Source organism: Anas platyrhynchos, chromosome 3 (assembly GCF_047663525.1).
Source record: "Anas platyrhynchos isolate ZD024472 breed Pekin duck chromosome 3, IASCAAS_PekinDuck_T2T, whole genome shotgun sequence".
Classification (NCBI taxonomy): domain Eukaryota; kingdom Metazoa; phylum Chordata; class Aves; order Anseriformes; family Anatidae; genus Anas; species Anas platyrhynchos.
In genome coordinates, this window is record NC_092589.1 from 96,090,949 (window position 1) to 96,118,628 (window position 27,680).

Genomic DNA, 27,680 nt, shown 5'->3' on the forward strand with positions numbered 1-27,680 from the left:
GGCTGCTTAGTGGCTGGTAAGTATGGTGGCAAACACAGCAGTAGCAAGGCCAAGTGCATGAAGACGTGCCGAGCACCAGCAGGCACACTGCTGCAGGCTTACCCCCAGGTAAAGGTAGCAGCCAGGCTGGAGAAAGCATCTTACTTGTCTTTCTGTCTTTCCTTATTTATAGCCTGATAGTTAATGCAACTGTTGCAGAAGGACAAAGCACTTTTGGGCCCTTCAGCTTGAAGCATGGCTTCTTTGAAAGGTACATAAGGTCACAAAAAACATTGGGCAGGGAATCTGTCTTTGCCTACTGCGAAAGTGAAATGGGATCTCTGGCACAGAGCTTACTGGGGCTCAGCACCTGAAAGACTTCAGGCTGAATGAGTCTTTCTGAAAAAAAATCTATGGGTTTGCCATATTTCCTCAGGGGTTATTGTAGATATAATTAGAATAGTTAGATATGTAGGTCACTTTTCACTCCTTAAAACAGCATTTGGGAGAAGTGTTAAAAAAAGTGTATCCAGTCTAAATTACAGGGGAATTTTAAGTAGGCAAAAGAGGATTACCTTTATGTCTGGTATTTGCACATTACATTGCAAAATAGATCTCATTACAGCTTGGCACAGCATGTAGCAAATTTATCAGTAGAGAAACCAAAACAGGCAGTAGTGCAAAGCAGTAGGTAGAGCACTCAGGTTGCATATGGAAAAAACAGATCCAGTTTCCTTTCGTGGACTGGCTCTCCAGTTCACATGCTCATCTTTTATTTTGCAGAAATAATTAGCTCATCTTCATTATGCACACAGGCTTCATTAACCCTGCCCTAGAATCAGCCACCCACAACTGGTTGCTCTTTCTCTCTCTCTCTTTTTTTTTTTTTTTTTCTTTCCCCTAATAATATTCAATTACTTACACAAAGTGGAATTTATGCAGAAGAAAATCTTGAAAGGGATTCAACCCACAGCAGCATTATGGTTAAAGTCATCTTTGAGTAGGGAAGTTGAGACTGAGGTCATCACATGAGTGATGTGATTGAAGCTGGGTTTCCCGTACATTGTATGAAAGCCTTAATTATCAAGCCACTGGGTTTTGTGGAATGAAGAAAATCTCCTTCCTGTGTTTCTGCACAAGTCTTCTGAAAGATCACAATTTCATGCCAGTGAAGAATAAAATATGCAAGATCTCAAAAACATTAATAGAACAAGAAATATGTGCCGTACCTAGGTGTAACTGCAAAATTTCTCATATTACTTGTCATAACTTTTGCAGAGAGAAGTGACAAGCCTACTTGGTCCTTCAGAAAGCCCTCCAATACCAACTGTCATGAAGATTAATTTGACTGCAAAGAGGAGCTCCTGCAATGAAGAAGTGGGGGTGCTGCACACAGCTGCTCTGATAATTGCTCCGTGTTATTACCTGCCAGAGAACAGTGGTGTGCTGCCAGCTGTGCTCTGAGCAAACTGTGAAATCAGGAAGAGAAGTTGGCTTTGTCTGAGCTAAGAACAGCTAGGGAGGAGTACCAAGGGCTGAACTGATGTGAGAGATTTGGCTGAGCAAAATTAGGCAATGATCAAGTATTATGGGAGCTCTGTGTGGTCAGGGAGATCTGACTGACCACATAGGTGTTGGTTGGTTTACTGCACACGGTTTCTCTGAGCCACCATCCATGAAATCAAAGCCTGGTTATTTGATTTTACACTATGATGGTTTATCCTATGTTTATTCTGTTGCTCACCAAGAAAATGTATGTTTTTTTTTTCCATCATTTTATTAAAAAGACTGCAGTTGCAACAGAAATTCAATATGCTTTCATGGTATCTCCAGAAAAATACCTACAGAAGGAGCTTCAGCCTTCCTGGAGGCATTATGATTACTCAATACGTTCAGATTAGTGCATTTAAAGATATCTTTCGTAACTAATTATCATCATTAAATAAATATGGGCTTTTGAGGTGCATAATACTTGGCTGAGTATACACAAATGGTTCAGAGCCAAGAAAGCAATAATAATCTAAAGCTCAGCCATAATTTTATTAACAGTTTTAGCTGAACAAGGCAGGTCTCCATGTAGCCATGGCTGTGGTGCTAGCATTCCACAACCACATTGAGACATGCTGACTTTAGAGAGAAGGCTTTACATTTACCAGAAAGAGTGCAGTACTGATTGCACATGGATTAGAAAGGATATAATTGCTGTAATTGCCTTGAGGCCTATGTTTGCTGATAAAAGATCCTTCCCTATTGCTAATTCTGGCTCATGTGCGTGGAGCAGATAATAACAATTATTCTTGTTTATTGGGCTATGAGCAAATCTCTTGAAACGTTTGTGTGTTTTTTCCCTAAAGAATGTTAAAACATTACTACATGATGTGCTACTGCTGCATGGATTGATTGTATTGTCCTTAGTCACTCACACAGCTGATTATAGAGCAATTATTTTTTTTTTTTCAATTTTTATGAGATTTACTTACAGCTAAAAAGACACATATTGACAAGCTTAAAATATTGCCAAATATGTACTATCCTTTCTTTTAAATGAGAAAATAATTTATAACTGGTTTGCAGGGACTTAGTTTTCCTGTAGACAATCAAAATATTTTCATAGTAATTAATTTCTATCCCATTGGAAAGGAAATAATCAGCAAGATAGCAGGTTATTTGAAGGAAATAATATTAAGAACATCTGTTTAACTATAACAGCATTTAAAAAAAAATATTAAAGTCTGTATTTTAAAAACACATCACAATGCCAGGCTAATTCTACTACAGTTTACCTTTGAAAAGACTTTTCTGTATGCAAATTAATGGAAAATGAGAATGACAGGTTCAGCTTGCATGCTGTGTAACAGCTACATGTGGTATCAGCTGTCTTCTGATCTTGAAGACCAAGTAACTAAAGTTTCATGTTTTTGCCCTAAGGTACAACCAGAGTTTCAGAAATATGGGAGATGTTTGACTGTGTCAGCATTAATACACTGAAATGCTGAGGCATGCCTCATGTGATGTTTATCTCCATACAGCATAGCACAGCTCAAAGCGTGTTCAGTGTTTTCCGGAAATTAGATATTAGTTTTGTATTCTCGGTGGAGATATTTCCTTTTTGTAGTTTGTGTGCTTTTTTTTTCCACAGTGAATCATATAAGGATGCTGAAAATACATTTTTAGATTCTGAATAAGACTTAAATTTATTTTACAACTTGCAAATCTGTTTTTATGATATGGTATTGAAATTAGAGTGATCTTTTATTTTCTACAGCTCATGATAGCATATTCATTCTGGAGCATAAATGCCCCTTTTAACAAACTAACTAACTGAAAAATAACAAAGAAGATATTCCATCTCCGAAAAATGTTGGCTTTTTAGGGCATCATTTAATTATACAAATTGATAAAAGTCTGGCTATGAGTTATTAGAAGTAGTTTGACAACATCCCAGTCCCCATTCTGTTTTTTCATTTTTGTCATGTAACTGCACTAGCGCAGCAATGCCCTTTTGTTCGAAATGACAAGTGTTATTTTGCAGCAGTTGCTGTAAAAACCCATCCAAGCCAGAAGGTAATCTAATAAATCTATCGGATTAAGCATTACATGAAGTCCAGCCAAGAGAAAATTTTCCCTTTCTGTGCTGTCCGTATCCCCCGATGTCCCTCCTTCCCCATGCAGTCACTCCCACCCCCTTTGCCACCCCCATGGTATGAAATTCCTCTGGGATGTGGAGACTTGGCTTTAAATTTTTCCTGGGGATTTCTGGCCAGAGGTCTTGAAGGTAAAACACCCCGGTGTATTTTCTAACCCATAAGTCGGGATACCTTCTTGAGAGACAGATCAGAGCTCAGATCTCTGTGCAAATGTATCAGGGGTTGTGAGCCAGTATCCCTGAAAGCCGAGACAAGCCTATATGGAAGCAGTGAGCTAACACCGAGAAATAGGACATGACTGTGAATCCCTGTCAGTCAGTTTCCTTCCCTCTGCCCAGGGGTAAGCACCTCAGTCCAAATAAAAGTGGAACTGTAATGCCAGCTTCTCCGTGGTGTTACCTGCTGGTTGTTTTAGACGTGTCCCCCAGAGCATACTGGATTTCGCACATCCCACCCTTAGACTTCACCCCCAGCATCGCTCAGGGAGCCCAGGCACCCAAAGATGGGGAATCTGATGGTCCACCCTACGCTTACTCAGCACAATCATTGCCTGCTGTGGGTCCACCATTTTCATCTGCCTCCTTTTCTGCCTCGTACCGGAGCATTTCAAGTACCCAGGTTTGTTCCCCTTGTTTCTGAAGGCCAGGCAGGCCAGGGAAACTTAACTCCTGTGGCTGGGCAGAGGCAGAGAGCAAGGCACCGAGAGGAGGGGTCATTTTAAAGAGCACCGAGCGCAGGCTCCGGTCTCTTTTGCTCACTGTGACAGAAAAGGGTCACACTAGAAACCACAAGCTGGGACATACCAAGTGGCCTCCGATCTTTCTCTCTTCTTTTTACCACTTTTCGTCTCTTTGTCTTCTCATTTTTCTTAGGAAGAGGCATTTTCACTGACAGCTTCTTGGACAGCTCTGGGACAACATTTTTCTGAGGAGGGTAAGGGGTTTTTAACGCCTCACTTTGCTAGCATTTAGAAGATAGCATATTAAAGGGGGGAAGGTTGTGTGTTTGAATGCATTGGTTTGGGACCCTCAATCTCTTTTGGAATAAGTTGTGGTAAAGCAAAAGGAAATTAGGGGAAGGCAAACAGCTATAGGAAACCAAACCATCCAGGGATTTCAAAGCTCAGTAGCTTGGATTTGTTACAGGACTGCTTGATTTGTTTCACTGGTTTTGCATTTCCTGACACTTATGCACTTATACACTAAACTAGCTAGTGCAGTTTCTGCTGACAGAAAAGTAGTGCTCAGGAAAAAACTTGGGAAAGTGAACATTTTTTAACAGAGAGCTTCAAATGACACGTATTTAAATGTGCTCCACAATGATTTAGTGAGGCAATAAACATTAAGTGGTGCATGCATTAAAATTTTTAAGTTATGGGTCTCTAAAAATACAAAGAACCACAAATATGACTGCCAAACAAATATGCCCTTGCCAGCTATGAAGTTGTGGCTATTAATTTGAAAAGCTATAACTATGTGGCTGACATACAAAGACATCCAAAAGTTCTGCTTTGCTTTTATTCTGTGTCAGGAATCATACAGTGCAGGGGAGATAACACAATTTTATTGCAAAAAGTTGCGTTAAACAACGAAGTAGACTGAAGCGCCAGATGCACCTCTGACTGAACCTGTCTTAAAATGGCAAGCTGCTAGGAGGTTGCTATTCTCGGAGGTGACTCTGATAGCTCTCAACAGATGCAGCTCTGGGAATGCAGCCGGAGCGGGGGGAGGCGGGGAGCAGCTGACCCCTGTGCTGGCACCCAGACATTCGGGGCCCGCAGCTCACGTCAGCTTGCGCTGACACTGACACTTCCAGCACACATGGCCTTCTCCCTCTGCTGCTCTGCACGCAGTCATCACCCGGCACAAGAAGAAAAAAATCCTGGTACTCACAGGCAGCAACCATTCCTTTCTATAATTAAATTACTGTTTTGTTACGGGCTGCGGGCTTAAGGGAAAATTGATGTGCTGAGATTTCAGATTGAAGTGTGACTGCATTGAAATATGACTTTTTGAAAATTGATCTGAAGTAGTCCAGATTGTTTTATCATAAAGCAGCAATTCTTCATCTTCTGTCTTTCCTGAGCACAAGGATCACAAAGAATTTTAGCTTGTGTACATTCTTTAAAAATCAATTAATATATCAAAGAGAAATGCTACATTTGAATATGTTGCTTGCTGATCTCAGCAATTCTGTTTTAACTCTGTTCTTGCACTTTCCTTCACTATGTGTTTGCATACACATATTTTTTGAAATAGGCCCTTTGAGAATTACTTAAGAGCCATCTCACATCATGTTTGACAAAAACCTGGGTCTTCATTTCAGCAAGAGCTGAACTTGCCTAGAGTTGATAAGTGTGGTTCAAATCCCTCTCTCTAAGATAACTGTATGTGAACAATTATTTCCTTCACACATGAAGAACGCGTTTAAGGTAATACATTCTGCTACAGTTTGCATGACATTTTTTCAGATAAAAGTTAGACATCATCTCTTCTCCCTAAATATCCCCAAAATCCTAAAAGGAAGGTTAAGTTTAAATAGTTTCAGATTACTGACATTGAAAAGCAAGCAAAGGGTCTATGAGCAGAAGGTATTTGCAAATTTGTCATGGGAAACAGAATATCATCATTCTCATAAGTCTGAAGTTGTAAAAAACTGAAGGAATTTGGAGCAGATTCTAAATCTAAAATCAACATAACTATACCCAAAATTCACTTTCTCCTTTATGTTTTATGTTACTCTTTCTGTAAGAATTTCCCCCATTCTTCATATTTCTTGGTCAAACTCTGAATTCACTTACCTGTAAATCTGTATTAGCCCTAGAACAAAGCTGGACCATATTTTTCCTATGCTTCAGATCTAGAGCATGTCTGACTTAAATGCATATTTCCAAAATTTTACACTCTGGCAAACTTGTTTAAGGTTTAGGAAGAGAATTTAACTCTTTGAATGTGATGACAATATGGAAATATTTTTATGATCTTGTTATTAAAAAGAAAGGAATTTTGGAATTACTTGTATTCTTCATAATTTGAGTATCCATTGTTACGAATAAGCAGCCATGTTAAATTTAGGACCATAAAATAGCTTTTAGAGAGGTAGATTATCCCACGAGTTTTATTTTCATGGCATTTATATGTATTGACAAAGGTTAGCTTTGTTGCGTAACCACTCAGATATTAAATTTCACAACTGCAGTGTAGCTCTAAACTTTTTCATTTTATTTTTAGCAAGCTCGTGGCTGTAATATTTCATTGCAGTCATGGCACCTAAGAAGAAGAATGTGAAGAAGAACAAAGTAGATATCAATGAAACGACTATCATTGTGGAAGACGGTCCCCTCAGCAAACTAAATGGCTTGAATGGACTCTTAGAAGGAGGCAATGGTTTAAGCTGCATCTCATCTGAAGTTTCTGACTCATCATATAGCCCAAATCTCTTGGAAGGTCTAAGCAGAATGAGACAAGAAAATTTTCTCTGTGATTTGACGATCAGTACCAAAACCAAATCCTTCAGTGTTCATAAGGTGGTGATGGCTTCAATCAGTGACTACTTTCACAACATCTTGAAGAAAGATCCTTCCACCCAAAGAGTAGACCTCAATGATGTGTCCCCATTGGGTCTAGCTACTGTTATCACCTATGCTTACACTGGAAAACTTACGCTCTCGCTTTATACAATAGGTAGTATTATTTCCACAGCAATTTATCTTCAGATTCACTCCCTTGTAAAGATGTGCTGTGATTTCCTAATCCAAGAAATCAGTGTTGAAAATTGTATGTACATTGCCAATATTGCAGAAACATACGGACTAAAAACGACCAAGGAGGCGGCACACAAATTTATTAGAGACAACTTCATTGAATTTTCAGAAACAGATCAGTTCTTAAAACTTACTTTTGATCAGATTAATGAACTTCTTGCAGATGATGACTTACAGCTTCCTTCTGAAATTGTTGCATTCCAGATTGCAATAAAATGGCTGGAATTTGACCAAAAAAGAGTAAAGTTTGCTGCTGATCTCTTAGGCAACATCCGTTTTGGTACCATCTCGGCTCAAGACCTTGTCAATTATGTTCAAACTGTTCCGAGAATGATGCAAGATGCCGACTGCCATAAGCTCCTGGTGGATGCCATGAACTATCATTTGCTTCCGTATCATCAGAATACACTGCAGTCCAGAAGAACAAGGATTCGTGGAGGTTTCAGAGTGCTAGTTACTGTTGGGGGACGCCCTGCTCTAACAGAGAAGTCTCTTAGCAGAGACATCTTATACAGAGATCCTGAAAAGGGATGGAAGAAGCTTAGTGAGATGCCTGCTAAAAGTTTTAACCAGTGCGTGACGGTGATGGATGGATTTCTCTACGTGGCTGGTGGGGAAGACCAGAACGATGCCAGGAACCAAGCCAAGCATGCAGTCAGCAATTTCTGCAGGTAACTATTTATTTTAAAATGTTTATTTATTTATTTATTTATTCCATATAGTTCAGGGAGAAGACTGAGCTGGGCTGTGATGTGCAATGTGATCAGATCAGGTACCTATAAGGAGGACAGGGTGGAGGAGGTACGGATGCTATTCTGTACTGAAGTTTGAATGAACAGAAAAATGCAATCGAAATATGTAGGAACTTCACCATGGTTACCCATGCACAATGGGAAATGGCCAGACTGAGAAAACTTATTCCAAGTGGAGGAAATAAATAGGAGAATAAACAGGAATTCTAGGAGTTTCTAAGGTAACATTTAAATGCATGAAATCAAGCAGATTTTTTAAATTTCAGGAGCTGATGACGCCTCACAGAAAGTTCTAAAAAATTCTCTGAGTTATTATAATAACGGTGCCTTTCTGTGCACCATTCACCGTATTTTTAACAGCTCTTGTACTGCATTTCATATCCTTTGGCTTTTTTATCTATGATGAGTTTAGAAACTACATCATAGCCTCTTGAAGGCTACATTTCTATTCTCCAAGGTACTCCAAACAATACCTTGCTTACGATTCTTATCAGTCATCATCTAAGAACCGTACTGGTGATAGCAAGGGCAAAAGAGTCCATAGCCTAACATGCAGCAGTCAGATGAATGGTGCTAGTTATCGATTAGTTCAGGCTAAAAGCTGATGGCACGCTGTTGCTTGAAGCAAAGGCTGGAGGTGAGAAAACTCATCGTTTATCTAGTAACAGACCATGTAACAGACTGTGGACAAGCAATGCCAGTATGCAGCCTACCAGTGATTGTTTTTCTGCTCCTGGAAAAGAACATTAAGATAACTTCTCCCAGAGAGGTCCACTAACACACAAAGATAATGAATAAGGAAAATTCTATAGGTCATTTCTTTCGTGTAATCTACTTTGTCAGAAAAATACATCACGTAAAGGAGACGATACTGTTGCTCTCCCAACCTTCTGCCTCGAAGCTGTGCCTCACATTCTCCAGCAAGTTGTGTGCTTGCTGCACACCCAGGTTGTGTGGAGGAGGTGGGGGAATCCTTGTGCTCCACTTGGTGTTCTGCTCCCTCTCCTGCCGTTATCCTTGGCCATGTCAATTCACATCAATTGTCTGTGAACTTGCTTTCAGAGCTACTGATAACAATGCCATATAACAGCTAGCAATTACACTTCACTTTCTCATAGTCTCTTTCTTGTGTGATTCTCTGGTCCCCTCAGCATGCAAAGGGAAAAAATGTATGGGTTTACTAATGCACCTCACCCAACCCCTCGTCCAAAGGAGTTGTTATGTTCTATTTGCTACTCCTAAATTGCTTGTTGAAATGTCAAGGACAGAGAATATTATTTCGCATAGGTTCAGAAACAAAGATATCCTTTCCACATAAATCTTACTTGGTAGGAGTGGCAGGGAAAGATCACTTACCCTTTAGAAAGTACTAAAAATGTGCGAGTATAAATCACCACCTAACACTTTTTAAGGCTGTCTGAGTAAATTTTGTCATCTTTGCTGTAGACATAAATTGCAAACATTTTAAAATTTCTATTGTATGTTAAAATTATTGCTTTCCAATATTCTTATAAGGTTATTGTACAAACTCATATTACAGAAAGGAGACAGAATTACTTTATTGAAATAGTACTAGATGTGAATAGTACAAACACAGTTTTCTCCAATAAAGAACTAAATTTATTTTTAAATTTATCAGGAGTGCCAGTGCCATTCCACTGACTTATGCAAGGCTGAAGAAATAGCTGAACACAATAGTGATTTAGCAATCCTCCGCTGCTGTAGTAGTGGGACAGAATTAGGAGTGTAGAACTAACCATAGCTGCACGTGAGATGGTCACCCTCTGTTTTTAATGCTTTCAGATACGATCCCCGTTTCAACACCTGGATTCACCTGGCAAGCATGAACCAGAAGCGTACCCACTTCAGCCTGAATGTGTTCAATGGCCTCCTTTTCGCAGTGGGTGGTCGCAACTCAGAGGGCTGCCTCTCCTCGGTTGAGTGCTACGTGCCTGCCACTAACCAGTGGCAGATGAAGGCACCCCTGGAGGTGCCCCGCTGCTGCCACGCCAGCGCTGTGGTGGATGGTAGGATCCTGGTCACGGGAGGCTACATTAACAGCGCCTACTCCCGTTCAGTGTGCATGTATGACCCCAGCAATGATAGCTGGCAGGATAAGTCCAGCCTTAGCACCCCACGAGGGTGGCACTGCGCCGTGTCCTTGCTGGAGAGGGTCTATGTCATGGGTGGGTCGCAGCTGGGCGGGCGAGGGGAAAGGGTGGACGTCCTCCCCGTGGAGTGTTACAGCCCTTACACGGGGCAGTGGTGTTACGTGGCGCCCCTTCAAACCGGAGTGAGCACGGCCGGCGCCTCCATGCTGAACGGGAAGATTTACCTGGTGGGGGGCTGGAATGAGATAGAGAAAAAATATAAGAAGTGCATTCAGTGCTATAACCCGGATCTCAATGAGTGGACAGAGGAAGACGAGCTGCCTGAGGCCACTGTGGGAGTATCCTGTTGTACTATATCCATGCCCAACACCAAGACAAGGGAGTCCAGGGCGAGCTCAGTCTCTTCTGTACCAGTCAGTATCTAAACCCTGGTCAGACCAGCAACCGGTAAAAATGTTTACCAGCACAGCAGTTTAATTAACCCTTTAAGTAGCATTTTTGTGTTTATGTGGAAAAAAAAAAATAATAATTGGCTTTGCAACAATTTTAACAGTTCAAATTGGCCATTTTTCCTGATCTTTAAGACAGGTGGTGTGAAACAACATACTAGGGATAAGATGAATTTTCTTAGCAGGAAAAGAGTTAAGCCATAACAGTAGAGAGAATTTTATTCTGTTCCTGACTTTGCCACTGACTCACTGTGTTATCTGTGGCAAATAATTTATTTGTGACTTGGTTTCCTTACCTGTAAAATAGAGATAAAGTTGCTTCAGAAGATTGTTGTGAGGCTTTTTTAATACTGAGTTTTAAACGCTTTCAGAACTCAAAATGAAAGCCAAACATCGGTAGTAATAAATCTCAATATACGTTGGAAATGTGCCATGTCATTATAAAATTTATCAGTTTTGTTCTTTGCTAAGCATTTTATTTTTCAAGAAACAAAAAAGAAAAAAAGAAAAACAAAAAAAAAAAAAAAGAAAGAAAAAAATTGCATATAGCATACACATGCTTTCCTTTTGGGGCAGTGATATTCACAGATTTTTTTTTCACAATGTTTTCTCCTTCAGAAGCTAGAAAGAGATCCCTATCTTCTGCCATGAGACCTTTTAATCCTCCTCTCTAATGCTGTAGCATGGCTTTTTCAAGACCTGAATCCACAAAATACTTTAGCTCCTGCAAGCCTTATGGGCAAGTCCCAAGGTCTGCCTTGGGTGCCAAAGACCTCTTCTGACCCCCATGTGTACACCAGGGAGCAGACCGCCACCCTGTCCTCTCCTCTTGCCAGGAAGGCTCTCCTGTTACTCCCAGAGGAAGGTGTGAAGGCCACGCAGTTTGTCTCCTGTTCCTTCTCTACCCATCTGTGTAGGAATGTACCTCGGGGTTATCTTCTCTTCTGAGAAGCCAGAAGCCAGGAGGTACCACAAGAGGGGCAAAATCTAGAAGCTGGGTTCATGCCCAGAGGCACCAAGGCTCACGGGTTTCTGAGGGTGGAGAAGATGCATAGAGCATCTCTCCTACTCTGTAGTATTCTGAAAAATTCCCAGTGCAGTGAGGAACAAAGTCTGAATAAAGACTGCAGGATCTGCCTTTAAGCATAGGGTATGTATATGGAGAACTGTGAATAATGGAAAAGTGGATGAAATCAAAGAGGCTTTCCTTAGAAGTAACAAAGAGGTACCTTATCACCTTTCTTAGCAGGTGTAGACACACCATCACCCAAACTAACCTTTTTCTAGACATACTGTTAGGTACCTCCTTTTGAAGCCTCATTTGTATTTTGAGGAGCTCTTACTCAGGTTTTTCCAAAGGCTAGACTAATGCTGTGCTTGTTGAATCCTGTGGAGTTTTCCTGGTGAGTGAAGTCTCTGATCAACTCAGATGATTTTCCAAGAACTTTTTTTTCCTAATCTCAGCATGCAGTGGAGGAGTGAAGTATGAAACCTAATCCTATTCACTTAAGCAAAGAGACGTACAGCCCATAATGACCCCTTAGAACTTGATACCGAAGGAGTGCTGTCAGTACAAAATGTCCACATCCTTCTGTTTGAGAAGGAAGGAGGCAATACAAGGAACTAAAATGGTTTAATATAACCAAAACAGTAGAAGTTCACTCATTTCAACCAATTCATAGAGGCCTCTCATGCAGTTTCCTTGGATTATAATTGACACCTCCAGGTCCTAGTGCCAATGGGAAGGCATACTCTTTGCAGTGTTTACAAGACAGACAAACTTTCATGTCATTTGCAAAAGAGAAATGCTATAAATTTGTCTGTATGTGCAGACTTCTGTTGAGACAAACATTCACAGGAGTTGTTACAGCTACATACTGAGCATCAGCAAGGAGCGTGACACAGTATTAGAGATGATGTGATTCACCTGTCCTTCGGGATTGCACTGCATGGTACTCAGTCCTATTCCAGTTCTGACTTAGAATTCATGTCTGCATCCTGACTACACAAATTTAAATCCCAAATTCTATTTCTGAGTACTGCATGCTATTAGATCATACTGCATTGCGATGACTTGTAGTCAGAGTAGCAGTCATATTGTTTTGATTAATTTAATTTGCATATAGTTATCCTTTGTATTGTCTAATCCAAATAATAGTAATTCAAATCCACTGTCACAGAACAAAACATGGAATTGTATAACAAAGTACGATCAATGTGATTTAAATACAAAAATGCTGTTCCTGCCCACTCCAGTCAAAAGCACTCATAGGATAGCAGGGGTTGGAAGGGACCTCTGCAGTTCACCTGGTCCAACCTTTCCCAAAGTCATGACCACATGTTCTATGTGGAAATACATAAGGTGCTCTTTAAAAAATCCATCTTCTCCAATAATTTTTGTAATATTGTAATACTATTAGATGTAGTTGCTTATCCACCCAGGTCAATAAAGACACACATACACAAATTCATTTATATCTGTATAGATACACTAGTTATGGTGTATAGTCATACTACTAGTTATACACTAGTGGTTCTAAGATACCCATTAAGATGGCATTTAGGAATTCAATAAACAGTCATTCTGGCCTCAAATAAATATAGGATAAGATTGTGTCATATGCAAGCGCCACTTTTTTCCCTTTAGGATTTCAGTTCCAAAATGGTATGAGTAGTCAGGTGTTGCTGCACACTTTCCTCTTCTATGAACCAATGCTTCCTCTACATCAACACTGATCTTCTGTTTTTGGATAGAAAGTTATTTGTGGATGATGGGCTAAGTGCAATGAAACTATTCTCTTAACTACTTAAAGGGTTAAAAACTTTGGGGGCCAAATCCTTTTCATCTTACTCAAAAAAAAAAGTTCCACTGACTTCACTGGGACTGTTGAATAAGATGTATAGGATTTCAGACTCTTGGCCAAATTCCGGCAGAACAATACATAGAGCTGCCTGCCAAAACTGTCATACCCAGAAGGAAGACTGATCTCAGCCCTCACTGCCCTTGGCCACAACAAATCCGTAAGGAGGTGTCCTGGGACAGGAGTCAAGCACCACTGGCCACGTGTTGCTTCCATTGCACAAACTAGGTAACACACCATAGGCCAAAAATCTTAGGTAGGTTAAGAAAAGGTATTGTTAGCAGTATAGCACTTCAGTGTGTTATTTTCATTATTTTCTCTAAACATCTGTTTAGGCTTCAACTGCACATTGAGCCATGATTTGGCCTTTAATATATGGCAATATCAGCTGAACTTAATGTTACTATGATCATACCAATGTATTGAGCTAAGTGTGACATTTTTATGTACAATCTCATTTTGTTAGAGCTGTAAAAAGTGGTTTGTATGTTATGTGTTATGGGACAGTGCTCTTCCATTGTCCAGTACCGTTCTTTCGGGCTCCAAATATTTAATAAGAATTATTCATTGGAACTTAAAATATTTTATATGCTGAAAAGAAATTTTAAAATGCAATTTAGGAAGTACTGGACATGATAATATTAAGTAAAGCAGAACTTCCAACTGTATGAGACACAGGTTGCTAAAACACTATAAGGATCTTCTTTAATGTTATATGGATAGAAAAGGAAAAAGAAAAAAAAAAAGAAAAAAAAAGGAAAAAAAATCTTCAAAATTATGCCTATGCCTATGCATTTTTTTGGTCTACAACATTTGTGTTTCCAAGGAATTCAAATCTGAAAATTATCTTTCTTCAGCCTGTGAATGAAACAGTTTGATAATGTTTTACTTTCTTGTTTAATTGTGCTTGTATAGGTGCATGGGAGAGTGTGTTATAAGGTTGTGTGTAATGGGGTTGCAAAGTTATGCTGAAAGGAATATTTTGTGCATAGTTCTTAATCAAGATGAGACCACAGTTGTTTAATCTCTTCCTGTAGTTAAGCTGTAAGATCATCTATGTATGAGTGAAGAGTTCAGTAAGATAAAGTGCCAACATCCAGCTGATCAAAGACGGAAGTGGACGAAATTAGCATCAACCAAAGCCATAAAGTGTTAAAAAGTGTTCTGTGCTGAGATTTTTAAAAAGCAGTTCTTGCAGGGAAAAGTATGTAATGAATGAAATGACTGAGTAAGACTATGTTACCCTGAAACCTAGATTCATTGAGCCTACAGTTTTAACTCTCAAAACTCATGCTGGGTTTAGAGGGAGTATTTCCCTACTAATGGCTGGGTTTGTTTGCAAACCCAACAGTCATACATGTAATCATATGAGCATACAAACCATCTTGAATTCAGTGGGGCTTCTCTTACATACAGTTATTCTTATGCACTTACATTTGCAAAGTAAAAAACAAGAACTACATCCATGGGGAGACAAGCATCAACACACGAGGAAGGCCAACATGGAGGTAGTAGACTGATACTCAATATTACCATTCAGCTACCTACTTATCATGCCGTACCTGAAATTTTTAGGGACTAGATTTCCCCATAAGGATTATTTCATTGGGGTTAACTGCTCAGTAGAATTCTGTGTAGGCTCCAGGGACTTAATTATTTTTTGGGCCCACCCAAGCTGGGAGATCTTTTTTTAAGTTCTGAATCTGCCTGCTTGGAGAATTCAATAGTTCCCCTACAGTCTCCTGGCCTTTTTGTAATGAATCTTCTCATCCTTTTGTCAAAGACCTACTTTGTATAAGTAAACAAAAACATTTTAATGAATGGATTTGTACCTCTGACTCCTCCATGCAGGAGGAGTATCTCTTGTCATAGAATCATAAAATGGCTCAGGTTGGAAGGGATCTTAAAGACCATCTAACTCCCATCCCCTTCTGTAGGCAAGGACACCACCCACTAGATCGAGTAGGCCAAGGCCCCGTCCAACCCAGCCTTGAACACCTCCAGGGATGAGGCATCCACAACTTCTCTGGGCAACCTGTTCCTGTGCCTCACGACCCTTATAGTGAAGAAGTTCCTCCTAATGTGTAGTCTAAATCTATCCTCCTTTAGTTTAAGACCACCCCTCCTTGTTCTATCATTATCTACCTGAGCAAAGAGTCCTTCTCCATCCTTTTTATAAGACCCCTTTAATTATATTGAAAGGCCACAATGAGGCCTTATCCTTTACATTTTCTCTTCTCTTGTCCATAACTGAGTGACTCTTTCACAGTCTACCAAAGCAGATATTTGTAGTGCATGGAGCTGTAGAGCTCATAAAAGCTCATCTGTGAATCTAATGCAAAAAAATCTCTTTGCTGTTAGCCACAGTAAAGAAAAGGTCACATTCTGAAATGCCCGTTGGGAAAAAGGGGTGAACAGTGAGTCAATGGATCTCATCTGAAAGTGTGGCGCTGCTCAGAGCTCTGTTCCCAGCAGTTCCCTAAAAAATGAAAGAAAACACGTGCAATTCAATATAGCTTGAGTGAGAGCTTTACCAAGCAAAAGACTGGTATGAGCCCATTGTGTCAATGGAAATGAAATTTTCAATAACAATACAGGCAGTTGGTAAACTTATGAGGAAGACATAGTTGATATCTGTTGGTAAGAATGGGAACACGCACATTTAGATACACTGGATGTTACACTAGGTGCTGCCTTGGCAGTTTTGTTGTCAACAATAAAAGTTAAAAATACAACTTATTTGTGTAAAGCATTTCCCTGGCTTCTGACTGTTCGACATACTGCTTATACAAATAGGTTTTCTAATCACACACCTTAAGGATGGACTGTGATAACACAAGGGAACATATTTCAACAGGAAAATCTATACATGTCATGTGAGAATGTTACTACTTAAAAATTAAAATATGTGGTGCGGCAGTTGTTGTTAAGAGGAATAAACCAGCATGTCAGTATTTTTCATTGTATGCTTTAAATAAAACTGTTGACATGTAGAGCAAACAAATTATTTTTGTTGTCACGTCACTTTGAAACTCTGAGACTCTCTTTCTCCCTGGCTAACTCCTGGTTGCAGTTCAAATCTCCTTTGTTTTCCAAGCCCCGTGCTGATCACTGTTTTCAGAGCAGCTATTTGGCATTTCTGTTAGACCCTGGCTGTCACACCACCGTCACAATGAGCCACACAGGATGACAGTGAAGCCACTTTTATCCTGTCTTTTTCATTTTTTCACAAGGACAACTTTCTTTTAACAATGCATTTCACAGTCATTTTTCATCATCAAAATGTCTAACAAGACATGAAAACAGATGAGATGTCTGATTAGCGATGTAACATGCTTTCATTTTGATTGTCGAAGTCACATTAATTGAAATAAAAAAAACTAAGTTTCAAGGAAAAAAAAATAGTCACAATTCTGAAAAGCAATTAAGCTGTGCCGCTGATGAGAGGTTTTGAAGTGGTAAAGAGTGTTCCCTGTGTTTTGACCCCAAGGGCTTGCTTCAAAGCATGATTTGGGATGGGATTCTGTGGAGCATCTAAGACACCCAGATGAGACTGCTGACCATGAACCAGCACCCCTGCACATCTAGAGCAGCAGCTGGGCTCCTTAGGTCGCCTGAAAAGATGCTACCTGCCTGCAGGTGTGCTCAGCTGTGCATCAAGCCCGAAGGTCAGGACTCAAGTGTCTGAATGTTCCCCTCTAGTGCTATTTGGCATGCCCCACTAGTCCTTGGTAACTACAGCATTTCAAATGTGCTGAAGCTCTTATGCAAGAAGGTCTGCTAAATTATGCATTATAATTAATATAACTCACAGTAATTACGCCACATAAATCTATCATCAAAATTTGCATTGCTGTTCCCCCTGTCCTATCTCAAATCCTAACAAGAACGCTTTTCAAATGCTAAGTGCAAGCATTACATGTATTTCCTTCAGGGAGAAATCTATTCAAAGTGGTGATATCTGAGTTTACCAGTGTAAATAAAGCAGTGAAAACAGTTCTCAGGGAGCAAATGTATCCCCAGAGCTTTCTGCTTTTATTTCACCTGGTTAATGGTGTGGAGCAGAAAGCAAAAGATTCAGGGAATGTGGGTGCAGAACTTCTTCTGCCCAGCAAGCACGAAGTGTTGATGTTTATTGGTAAAGCATTTCCCAGTGATCCTCAGATATTGGCCTTGAATCTTTGATAGTCTCAGATTTGTCTCTTCATGTGAATGATGTTGCTGGAGAAAAGGACAGTGCTTGGCATAAGGAGATTTCTTTGTATGGAGGCATAAGCTTTAGAAAGAGACCCAGTATAGGATGTGTTATTAACCTACTCAAAATAAAGTTTTACCATTTGTTTGTAAAGAAACATAACCGAGATCACAGCAGCCTGACAGGGATTACGACCTGTTCTTGTGCAGAATGGGAAGAGCAAGGCTGTCCCTTGATCTCTTGCCAGGGCTGGTAGCACACTGGTCCTGACCTCAAGGAGGGAGTGAGGCCAGTGAGGTACTGCTGTGCCCCCGCCACTAAAAGGCCAAAAAATGTGCTGCTGGCCTGAATCACCACTAGATGACTCCTTCCTGAAGCCAGAGAGGGGAACAGGGAAGAAATGTTAAATTTCCAACCTGAACCTCTGCAGCATTGCAGCTATCCATGATCTGTTGGTAAGAGCAGAGTTAAATGATCATCTGGGGTTTGTCTGTAAAGGGAAAGATAGAAACTAACAGAGCATCACAACAGCTTAGAAGCTGTCTCTGAATTAGCAGGGCCTTTGTCTTCTGGCTGCAAACTTCAAAATAGTTCAAGTAGCTGGGGTAGAAATGATGTTAAGTAGTGTTAAAGTAAAGAAGAAAAAAAAAAAAAAAAAAAAAAAAAGTAAAGAATAACGTAGATCATTGCCAGGAGCTAAAGTAAAGCAGATCAAAGTCCAGGGATAATTTTGAGGAAGCCAAAAACAGGGTGCCTGTGTCAAGCCATGGATCTCTGTGATAAAAGCTGCTAAAAATAAAAATAATAATAACTGAAAATAAACCATGGTATAAAAGACAAAGATTTTAAGTAAGTCTTGCCAAATGCATTATTTGGCAGCATCACTAAAGTAAAAAGCATGGAGTAAAGTAAACATTAGCTGTATCCTTTATTTCTTATAACATTTGCCTTGTTACTTGAGAGTCTGAGAAAACTTACTGTTCTGTATTCCAGATATATTTCAGAGCTTATTATGCCATCATTTTCCTTCAATATGAGTGAAACATTCACTTAGAGGAAGCTGATTTTCCCTAAATGATCCATAATTTAGCTGCAGGTCTTTCATAGATTTGTGGTGTCTGTTATGCCAACTTAAATCCAGTTTGTAAAGGCGTATAAATTGGTATATTTCTGCTTTCTGTGAAATGAAAGAAAAAAAAATCAGGACATCCTGCATTCCTTACGCAGAATCCCCCTGTGGCAATGTGGGAATAGCCACGAGGATCAGTAGGGCCAGAGTTTTGCTGTTAATTAGAAACAATCAAAAGGAACGGTCTGCTTTTATCTTCTTGCTGTTTATGTGTGGGATTATTCTGAGCCAAAGTTACTTATCCAAACAAAAAGAAAAATACAGAATAAAAGTCTCGCAGCCTGTAACTCACATTCTTATCATTTAAACCAGGCAAAGAACAAATCACTGCTTCTCATCCTGTGTATCCTAATGTTATTTTTTAAATAAAGTGAAAATGATTGTACAGTGAACATCTTTGTTAAGACAGCACCCCAGAATAGCCGTTCAGCTAACACAGACACTTCATTGCTTTCCTGAATTAAAAGTGAATGCAACAAGGTTTGTTTTACCCTGGGTTAATGCCAGTTGGGTGCTTAAATTCCTTCCTTTTAGTCGATGGTACACTGCTTACTCTAGCAAACTGCACTGAAACTTCGATTAAATTCAGTGTCTGACCCTCATGTGTGTCCAGAGAAGTATCAGAAAGCATGGGCAGGGGACTTGTCCCCTTCCTGCAGGGACTTGTTGCAGTGCCCTGCAAGGGACCGAAGCACTGGAGGGCACCAGAAGAAAGGAGCTGGCAGCTCCGCAGTGCCACTGCCTCGGGGGAGACGTCTGGGCCACATGGCTGCCTGTGCCCAGAGGTGCTGGGACATGAGCCATGATGCTGCAGTGACCTCAGGTAGAAGAGCGTCCAGCAGACACCTCGGGACAGATAAGGGGCAATCCAGGAGAAAAGCCATAAATCGCTTCTTTCGGGCAGAGGAGCTGGTGGCAACAACAAAGTGGGGAAGAGAGGAAGAAAATCAAAAGCTATAGGTACATCATGTAAAAAGAATATTTCAACAGTGTCCTGCCTGCTTCCCCTCATCCCATGTCCATCTCCTGCCTGCAAATGTTTTGGGTGACAAGACAGCAACTCAGGAGCAGCCCACAGAGTGGTGAAACGATCTTAAAAATGCAGGGGGTTATTCAAGGAGGATGAGATGAAAATTTCTGTTTCAGTACAATCAATACTACACAACAATAAACTACAGAAACATGCAGTAAGTTTGACAACCTTTTCCTGGAGAAAAGTTTTCTCAGCTCCAGCACGAATGCCTGGCCACCACAAGAGAGCATCATCCCCACAGAAAAGAGGAGGCTCAGCTTTGGCTGGGGAGGGCGTATGTCTCTTGTATTTTTGGCTCTCAGATTAGGAACTTTGTTCACAAATTCAGATGTGTGATCCCAACCACCACCTTTCTGAAAGTTTCTCCACTTCCTCTCCCAGAGTTTGTTCCAGTTTGACCAAACAATTAAATATTTATCCCCATTGCAGAGGGAAGGCAAACAGATTTGTTTTCTGCCTCCCAAACCCGTGCCCTAAACTCTGATCTCTTAGATGCTGCAGGACAACACTTGCAAACACATTTTCTGCTTTCATCCCAGTGCAACATAGATATAGATACTGGAAATTACCAAAGTTTAGGACATGGGAAAAACAATCCTTTCCCATGCTGCTGGGAGGATGGTGCAGCCAGCAGATTCCTGGCCCAGCTGCTTCTCTGAAGCTCTTACGCTGGTCACAGCATACACTTGAGAGTTCAGGCAGTGAATTATAGCTTGCTATAATAAGAATGCTCTGCTTTCCATTAGATCACACTCACTGGAACAATAGCAAAGGCACTGCGGCAGCCAGCGCAGCCGTCAGTGACATTTCAGGGTCTCTTTGCTTCATTGCTGGTGTCAGACAAGTTCTGGCAAAAGGACACCTTGGTCGCATTGTCAGAAGTAACAGATCGGCTCTTCTGAAGGAGAAAGAGAGGATCCAGGACAGGTGAACAGAAAAACTGTTAAGACTGCCAAAGAATCTTAGAAAAATTGGGGGGCTTGGGGCAGATATCATAAATCATGGATTAAAACTCAGTGCAGAACTCTCTCGTGGTGTTATGTGAGTAATAAATAGCACCCTAAGCTCTTAGCAGCAGCTTGAATAGTTCTTTATCAAACCACCCTTTGAAACTAAAGATAGGCATGTGTCCAGGGCTGAATTGTTGCAAGGAGTCACGAGAAAGGGACTGGTTCACCCAGCAGAAGCAGGGCACGTTTGGTCACTCCAACAGAATTTGGATTGGTTCGTATGAGAAATAAATGTTCAAAGTATTCCCATGTGATCTTATCTCTTTGGAGGGGCAGACCACTTATAAGGGGACAGATAAGTCATGCAAGTCATGAAACTGAGCAGTCGCAGGCATCATCTGTTGGGCAACATAAATGTTTTCATATCTGCCACTGCTCCTTTGGAACAAGCATGCCGAGTGCTGTCAGCATTGCCTTTTAATACTGCAGTAAATTCAAGGTCAGGAAATGCAAAATGTAAACATCGATATATGCAGATGTTAAACCTCCAGTTACAGTCGGTACAGTCAAAGATGCAATATCAGCCAATAACAGCCATATCAAGTGATTTATTCAGTCACCCACGAAGTCCTGCTTTAGGAAGAGATGAATTGCTCTTTAGGTTTTATTGACTGTGTTGGCATGACACAAGATTTACCCATAAGTGTCCAGCACTGCCTCAGCACTGGGGAGGTATCTGGGCTGACATCCAGCTGCTCCAAAAGGGTATGGGTTTCCCCTCTAAGTTCCCCTGCAAGTGCCTGCCACGTCTTGGACTTCTGAAATATTTCAGATGGCACCAGCATTTAGGTGACTGAATCAAGCCTCTGATCTCCTCTGGCTGACCCATAGATCTCTATAGTCAAAATACAGCAAGCTTATTTATAAATACTAATTTAGAAATACAAATAGACAATGTTAATCTACAAATAGACATGTTAATGAACTGGATTCCACTCTAGATACTGTATATTTGTACCTGCACTTGAAAGTTTCTTTGGTTTGAAGTTTTGCTTTGAGGCTGTTGTGTCTGTTAATTGCAGACTCCCACCTGCTTTTGTTTCACCCACCACAAGGCAACCTGAACTACCTGCTCAGGGACAGCTTATTTTATTGAGCCTTACAACGGGTGCGCATGCATACAGGCAGTTCAGAGACTGCTTTCAAGCCTTTCTATATCTGACTTACTCCAATTGACTGAACACTGCCATCAATCATGTTTTGCAAGACAGCCCCTGGAAGGCAACTCTATGGCAAAGACCAAAAAATAGTCGGATAGCTACAGGTGAAACAGAAATGAAAATATGTGAGAATACCAGACAAAGCAGCAAAGGACAAAGGAATTGTCAGTATTGGTACCCAAGGACATGGCTGGCAGCAGTGGAACTTGAAAGCTCTGAGGGATGAGTTATTCATTTACATCGTGACCAGAAGACCCATGCTTTGACAGCAAGAGGATGGCAACAAGAGTACTGCATGCCACGTGCCATGCCTCCTTCTGCTGTCCCACCAGGAGGACAGAGATACCCAAAAGGAGGAACCGTGGACCATGGACAGTACCCCTGCTGGAGATTTATAGAGAATGGAGCTTTTGCAGATGAAAAATTTTGCATTGCAAACAGCATTCACTGTTTGTCATTCAGAGTACAATTCCAAGCCAACTTATGGACAGCATCAGCTTGGGACTGATTGCTCCAGTCCATTTGTTTTGAAGTTTTTCTCCCAGCCTGTATGACTTATTTTGATTTTCCTGGAATTAAATGTTGACAAAAACTGCCTGCCATTCAAACTGCTCTTCTGATGAGTCACTGATGCACTCCCTGGCTTTGAGCAAACACCGAGCTATCCCAGTATTGCCTTTTGAAAAGCAGGGCAATGAGTTACGCTTTGCTGATAATGAAAAAGTGAACATGAATGGAATTATACCCAGAAAGTAAATTACTAAATAAATATGCATTAATGAGTGATTCCAAGAAGAGAACACACTTGTGGGAGCAACTGCCTTTTCACCAAGGCCAACCTTGATTAATGCCCTGCTTTATTAAACGCAGAAAGTCACCGTGACAAAGCACAACTTTATGAAGGTTATTAGGGTGGGGATGACTCTTTTCATTCAGTGATATCACCGGGGTTAGCAGGTTCCTGAGATACACCGCCTGTGTTCTTGTTCCTTCCTGTGAGATGTTGCTGTTGCCAGCGTCTGCCCCTCCTGCAGGTATGGCTCGATCCTGTTCTCAGTCTCCCCATACAAACAACCAAGGGACTGAGATTAACCTGAAAACACTTCAGAGGGAAGTATACAGTGGCCTTATAACAGCCTTCCAGTACCTCAGGGGGCCTACAGGGAAGCTGGGGAGGGACTCCTTGTCAGGGAGTGCAGTGATAGGACAAGGGGGAATGGCTTTAAACCAAAAGAGGGTAGGTTTAGATTAGATATAAGGTGAAAGTTATTTATTCAGAGGACGGTGAGGCCCTGGCACAGGCTGCCCAGAGAAGCTGTGGATGCCCCATCCCTGGAGATGCTCAAGGCCAGGCTGGATGGGGCTTTGGGCAACCTGGTCTGGTGGGAGGTGTCCCTACCCAGGGCAGGGGGGGGACACCAGATGGTCTTTGAGGTCGCTCCCAACCCAAGCCATTCTGTGGTTCTATTTTAGAGACATTGTCATAACAAGCCCCAGACCCTCCACTTTAGAATGAATACCACCAATGTTCACACATTCAGAACAGAACCAGAACAGTAATGTATCCTTATTTATCTATTTACATTACCATACATTTTATAAACTTAGGTTTATTGGCCAAGACTTCTACCACACACAGCAGTGAGATGCTCTGACCCAGAGAACTTGGACTGGGAGCCATCAAATGGACAGCAACAGGAAAAAGAGATGGTCAGTCCTGGGCAGCAGTCTCAGCAGATCAACCACTCAGTCATCATCAGGGCTTAGGCAGGCCTGGGGAATTTCAGAGAAGAGAATGAGTTAGTTTGAAAGCGTTTATAGTGGCTTTTTCTAAGGAGAGAGAGCGGCTGTGAGGAAAAACACAGAAGTGTTTGTTTGAAAATTACTAAGCTGGAAATTGAAGTTGGCATTGTATGTTGATCAGAGGTAGGACTTGGCCTCTGGATGATGAAAGGGTTGGTTTAGAAGTGGTTTTATCCGAGCAGTCACAGCCTGCAGAGTTGTGGTGAGTTCATGGGGAAAAGCAATTAATTCTGTGAACAGTAAATCCAGTGAAGTCTTGTTTTTATGAACTCATGTCTTATTTTCTTACCCACCCAACACAATAACGCTGGCAGCTCTCCTGGCCCAAAAGCCCTGCATGACTCTCCTCACCTTGGCAATGCATTCATCTTCTGGGCACATCCTCCAAATACCAGCTAGGTGAAGGGCACCGTGAGCTCCCTCCAGCTCCTGACATGGGGCATGTGCTCCCCAGACACCGCCGCTGCTGTGCACATGCTTCAGCTTTTGCTTCAAGGAAGGCATTACATTTCCTTTCTTATCTATACCCGGTGCTCAGAAGTCTTGTAGAAAACTCCACTATTCACCATTCTTCATCTCAACCGATCATCCCAACTGAACAGTACAGAGAGGAAGGCAGACTTAGTCTGTGATTCATCCCACCCCAAAATAGACGTCTAAATCAGGTCACTTGAATCATGCTGAAAGGTGCCAGCTGGTCTCCACTAACTGTAAGGACAACCTAAGGTGACTGTCTCAGATGAGGACACTGATACCATGTCTGAAGGCTAAACTTAGGTGAAATGAATCCCGTTCCAGTGCCCGTGAGCTGTGTGCCACACTATTGCACAATGCTAAAATTCGGCAGTTGATCTGAAAGTTGATAGAAAGTTGGTTTGAAAGTTACTAGAGAGGGACAGGTGGGCAGATGTGGTCACCAAAGCCTTCCTTCCTCAGGATGTCAAGCTGAAAAATCAAAAAAAAAATCAAAAAAATCAAAAAGGGAAGTGAGAGAAAATAAAAATAAATTTGTGTGTATTTCTGCAGAGGAAGGTGCTACGTTTGATGAATAAATTACTTGTTGCATCACTCAATCAGTTGTAGATTCCAGGCCTGTACATCAGATTGAAATATTTAAGGTCTGGTCTCCCCTGTGATAAACTGCCAAAAGAAGCACACAATAATTCCTGCATAAAATTCAGAGCTATTCATCAAAGTAGAGAGTATGCTGAAAAAGATAATATGTTTCAAATTGAGACACCTTCTTTCTTTGAAAAATTAAGTTCAGAAAATTGCATTTATCACTTTAATGGCTTTAAGAAAGTCTACATGGCAGCTTTTCCAGACCTCAGGCCATTTTGTGCCTCTTTTTGAGCCCTTCCCATCTGCTCAGCAGTTCTGCACGTGTGTGTGCAGTTCAAACAAGGCATTCCAGTGCTGGTGTCACCACCATCTTTCCAGTTGTTAAAACCACTGCACATTGTTTGACAGCAAGTACCAACAAGCTGTCTTATTCTACAAAAGTAAACGAGTTCACTTACCTTCTTGTCTTTGGCAAGCTTTTCCGGCAATTGATGTGTGTTTTTGCAGTCATAGGTAAAGAAATAAGGTGATGAAAGCCAGAAGATGGAAGAGAAGCCACACAAGCATGGGTTTTGACAAGATGATAATAGTAGTTCTGTGTTACAAAAATAATAACAATGATCAAAACACAACTTGCAAAGGACCTTGAAGCTTTTTGTTACATGCCCCTTTTTGGGTTCAGCTTGGGTTACCACGCACCTCTGTTTCTGCAAGCCTGGAGCTGGCCCAAAAGATCCCCACCAAGGTCTACAGAGCAGATCCACGAGTGCTCTACAACGCTGCAGCACGTTTACTGAATTTCTTTCTCAACACACAGACACACAAGTCCACTTTGTGCAACTCCATTGTGAAAAGAAGGGCTGCAAGACACAGTTGTGCCATAAGTGCTCTCCTCTTACCTCATCAGTGAAATCCCAGGACAGCAGGGGTGTGGACACCTTCCAGCTTGTCATCCTCATGGTGGCCCCATGCCCATCTCTTCAGTGTTGGAAGCAGCCCAGGAAATCCCTTTCAGGGCTGTTGCTCAGGAGCTGCGTGCTTGCTGCTCCAGTGCTCTCCTCCTGCTGCATCCTGCTGTTGTGCGGGGCTGGGTGTTCGTGTGTGCACCAAGAGCAAGGGAGAGGGTGAGAATGAGCAAGTGAGGGAAGAAGCAGTGCTCCATCTTTTGGCACTGATTCTTGCTAATGTCAGCTCAAAGAAATATTTCCTGCCCCTGTATGGACTTCACAGAATCACAGAATTTCTAGGTTGGAAGAGACCTCAAGATCATCGAGTCCAACCTCTAACCTAACACTAACAGTCCCCACTAAACCATATCCCTAAGCTCCACATCTAAACGTCTTTTAAAGACTTCCAGGGATGGTGACTCCACCACCTCCCTGGGCAGCCTGTTCCAGTGCCTAACAACCCTTTCAGTAAAGAAGTTCTTCCTAAGATCTAACCTAAAACTCCCCTGGCGCAACTTAAGCCCATTCCCCCTCGTCCTGTCACCAGGCACGTGGGAGAACAGGCCAACCCCCACCTCTCTACAGCCTCCTTTAAGGTATCTGTAGAGAGCGATAAGGTCGCCCCTGAGCCTCCTCTTCTCCAGGCTGAACAAGCCCAGCTCCTTCAGCCGCTCCTCGTAGGACTTGTTCTCCAGGCCCCTCACCAGCTTCGTTGCCCTTCTCTGGACCTGCTCAAGCACCTCGATGTCCTTCTTGTAGCGAGGGGCCCAAAACTGAACACAGAAACTTCTCATCCTTAGCAGAACTGTCCTCTTCAGCTTTTTCTTCATGACTGTGGAAGGCACATGACTGCTTCTCTTACCGGGCTCTGCAAGTCATATGGTTTGCAAATAGCAATGGTTATTTTAAACCAGAATATAAAATTAAAAAAAAAAAAATAATAATAAAAAAAAAAGCAGAGAGGAGACTCTGAAAGTATTCATTCCATCTGTTTTACAAAAAGCCAGACAAAGCAGTCAGCTGCCAACATCACATGGGGCTCCTCCTTCCAGCCCCCAGGACACACGGACTATTCTTCAAGTGGGTTAAGCCAAGAGCATCCCAGCTCACAGGCTAGTCCCTCTGGATGCAACTGCAAATATATAAAAGCTTTCCACTCTTCCAGCTCTGCTGAAAGGGAGCATGAGATGTCGGCTCACAAGCAGAGAGCACTGCAAGGCTGTGTCCTATCCCAGCAGCTGGCCAAGTGACCTGGCACATCCCCAGAGAACTCCTCTGGTGTGAAGTACTGATTAAAAGCGATGCACGTCCGTGAGATATTTGTCCAATTAATTCACTGTTCTCTGCTAAAGACCAATCTTTTGGATAATTCCCCATCTGTATCTGCAGGCTCCTGTCCCCCAGATCCTCGTCCTCCATGTACAGAAATCCTGACTGCAAGATTTCTGTACACGGACCTTTCTGTGGACCTTTCAGAGGTCCACACTGTCAAAGAAGCATCTTCTAAACCCCAGGAAATTGGCCCACAAAGTCCAGGCCAAGTTTCTGGGTGCACTGAGAGTTGCAGAAAAATGCCATTTTGTGGCAGTTGAGATTAGAGCACTAAGGAATTTTAGATGGGAAATATATATATATATAGAAAAATGAGCAAATTCCTTGCATTGTGTTAAAAAGACATAAAATTTTAATAAAATGAAGACTTTCTTCTGTGTCTTCAGCACTGTTTCTTATTAGCCCAGTGAAGGAGTGTGAGCTTTCTCTGATAGCAGAGGGGAGTTG

The 27,680-nt window shown here is 41.5% G+C and overlaps 1 protein-coding gene and 1 long non-coding RNA gene across 2 annotated transcripts; one reads left to right on the top strand and one right to left on the bottom strand.

The window, feature by feature from the left end:
* The first annotated feature begins 4,352 nt into the window (after nucleotides 1-4,352).
* On the top strand, nucleotides 4,353-16,569 carry KLHL31 (kelch like family member 31). Its single transcript, XM_005009187.6, has 3 exons — nucleotides 4,353-4,559; nucleotides 6,857-8,060; nucleotides 9,945-16,569. Exons 2-3 carry the CDS (start codon nucleotides 6,889-6,891, stop codon nucleotides 10,675-10,677), a joined length of 1,905 nt encoding a protein of 634 aa, XP_005009244.3. The 5' UTR covers nucleotides 4,353-4,559; nucleotides 6,857-6,888; the 3' UTR covers nucleotides 10,678-16,569.
* A 6,175-nt stretch (nucleotides 16,570-22,744) lies between these two features.
* LOC110351578 (uncharacterized) lies at nucleotides 22,745-26,505 on the bottom strand. The gene is made up of 4 exons (XR_002399190.4): nucleotides 25,654-26,505; nucleotides 25,413-25,549; nucleotides 24,244-24,486; nucleotides 22,745-23,862 (listed from the first exon to the last, which is right to left on the bottom strand). It is a non-coding gene; the product is annotated as an uncharacterized lncRNA (long non-coding RNA).
* Between the last annotated feature and the right edge of the window lie 1,175 nt (nucleotides 26,506-27,680).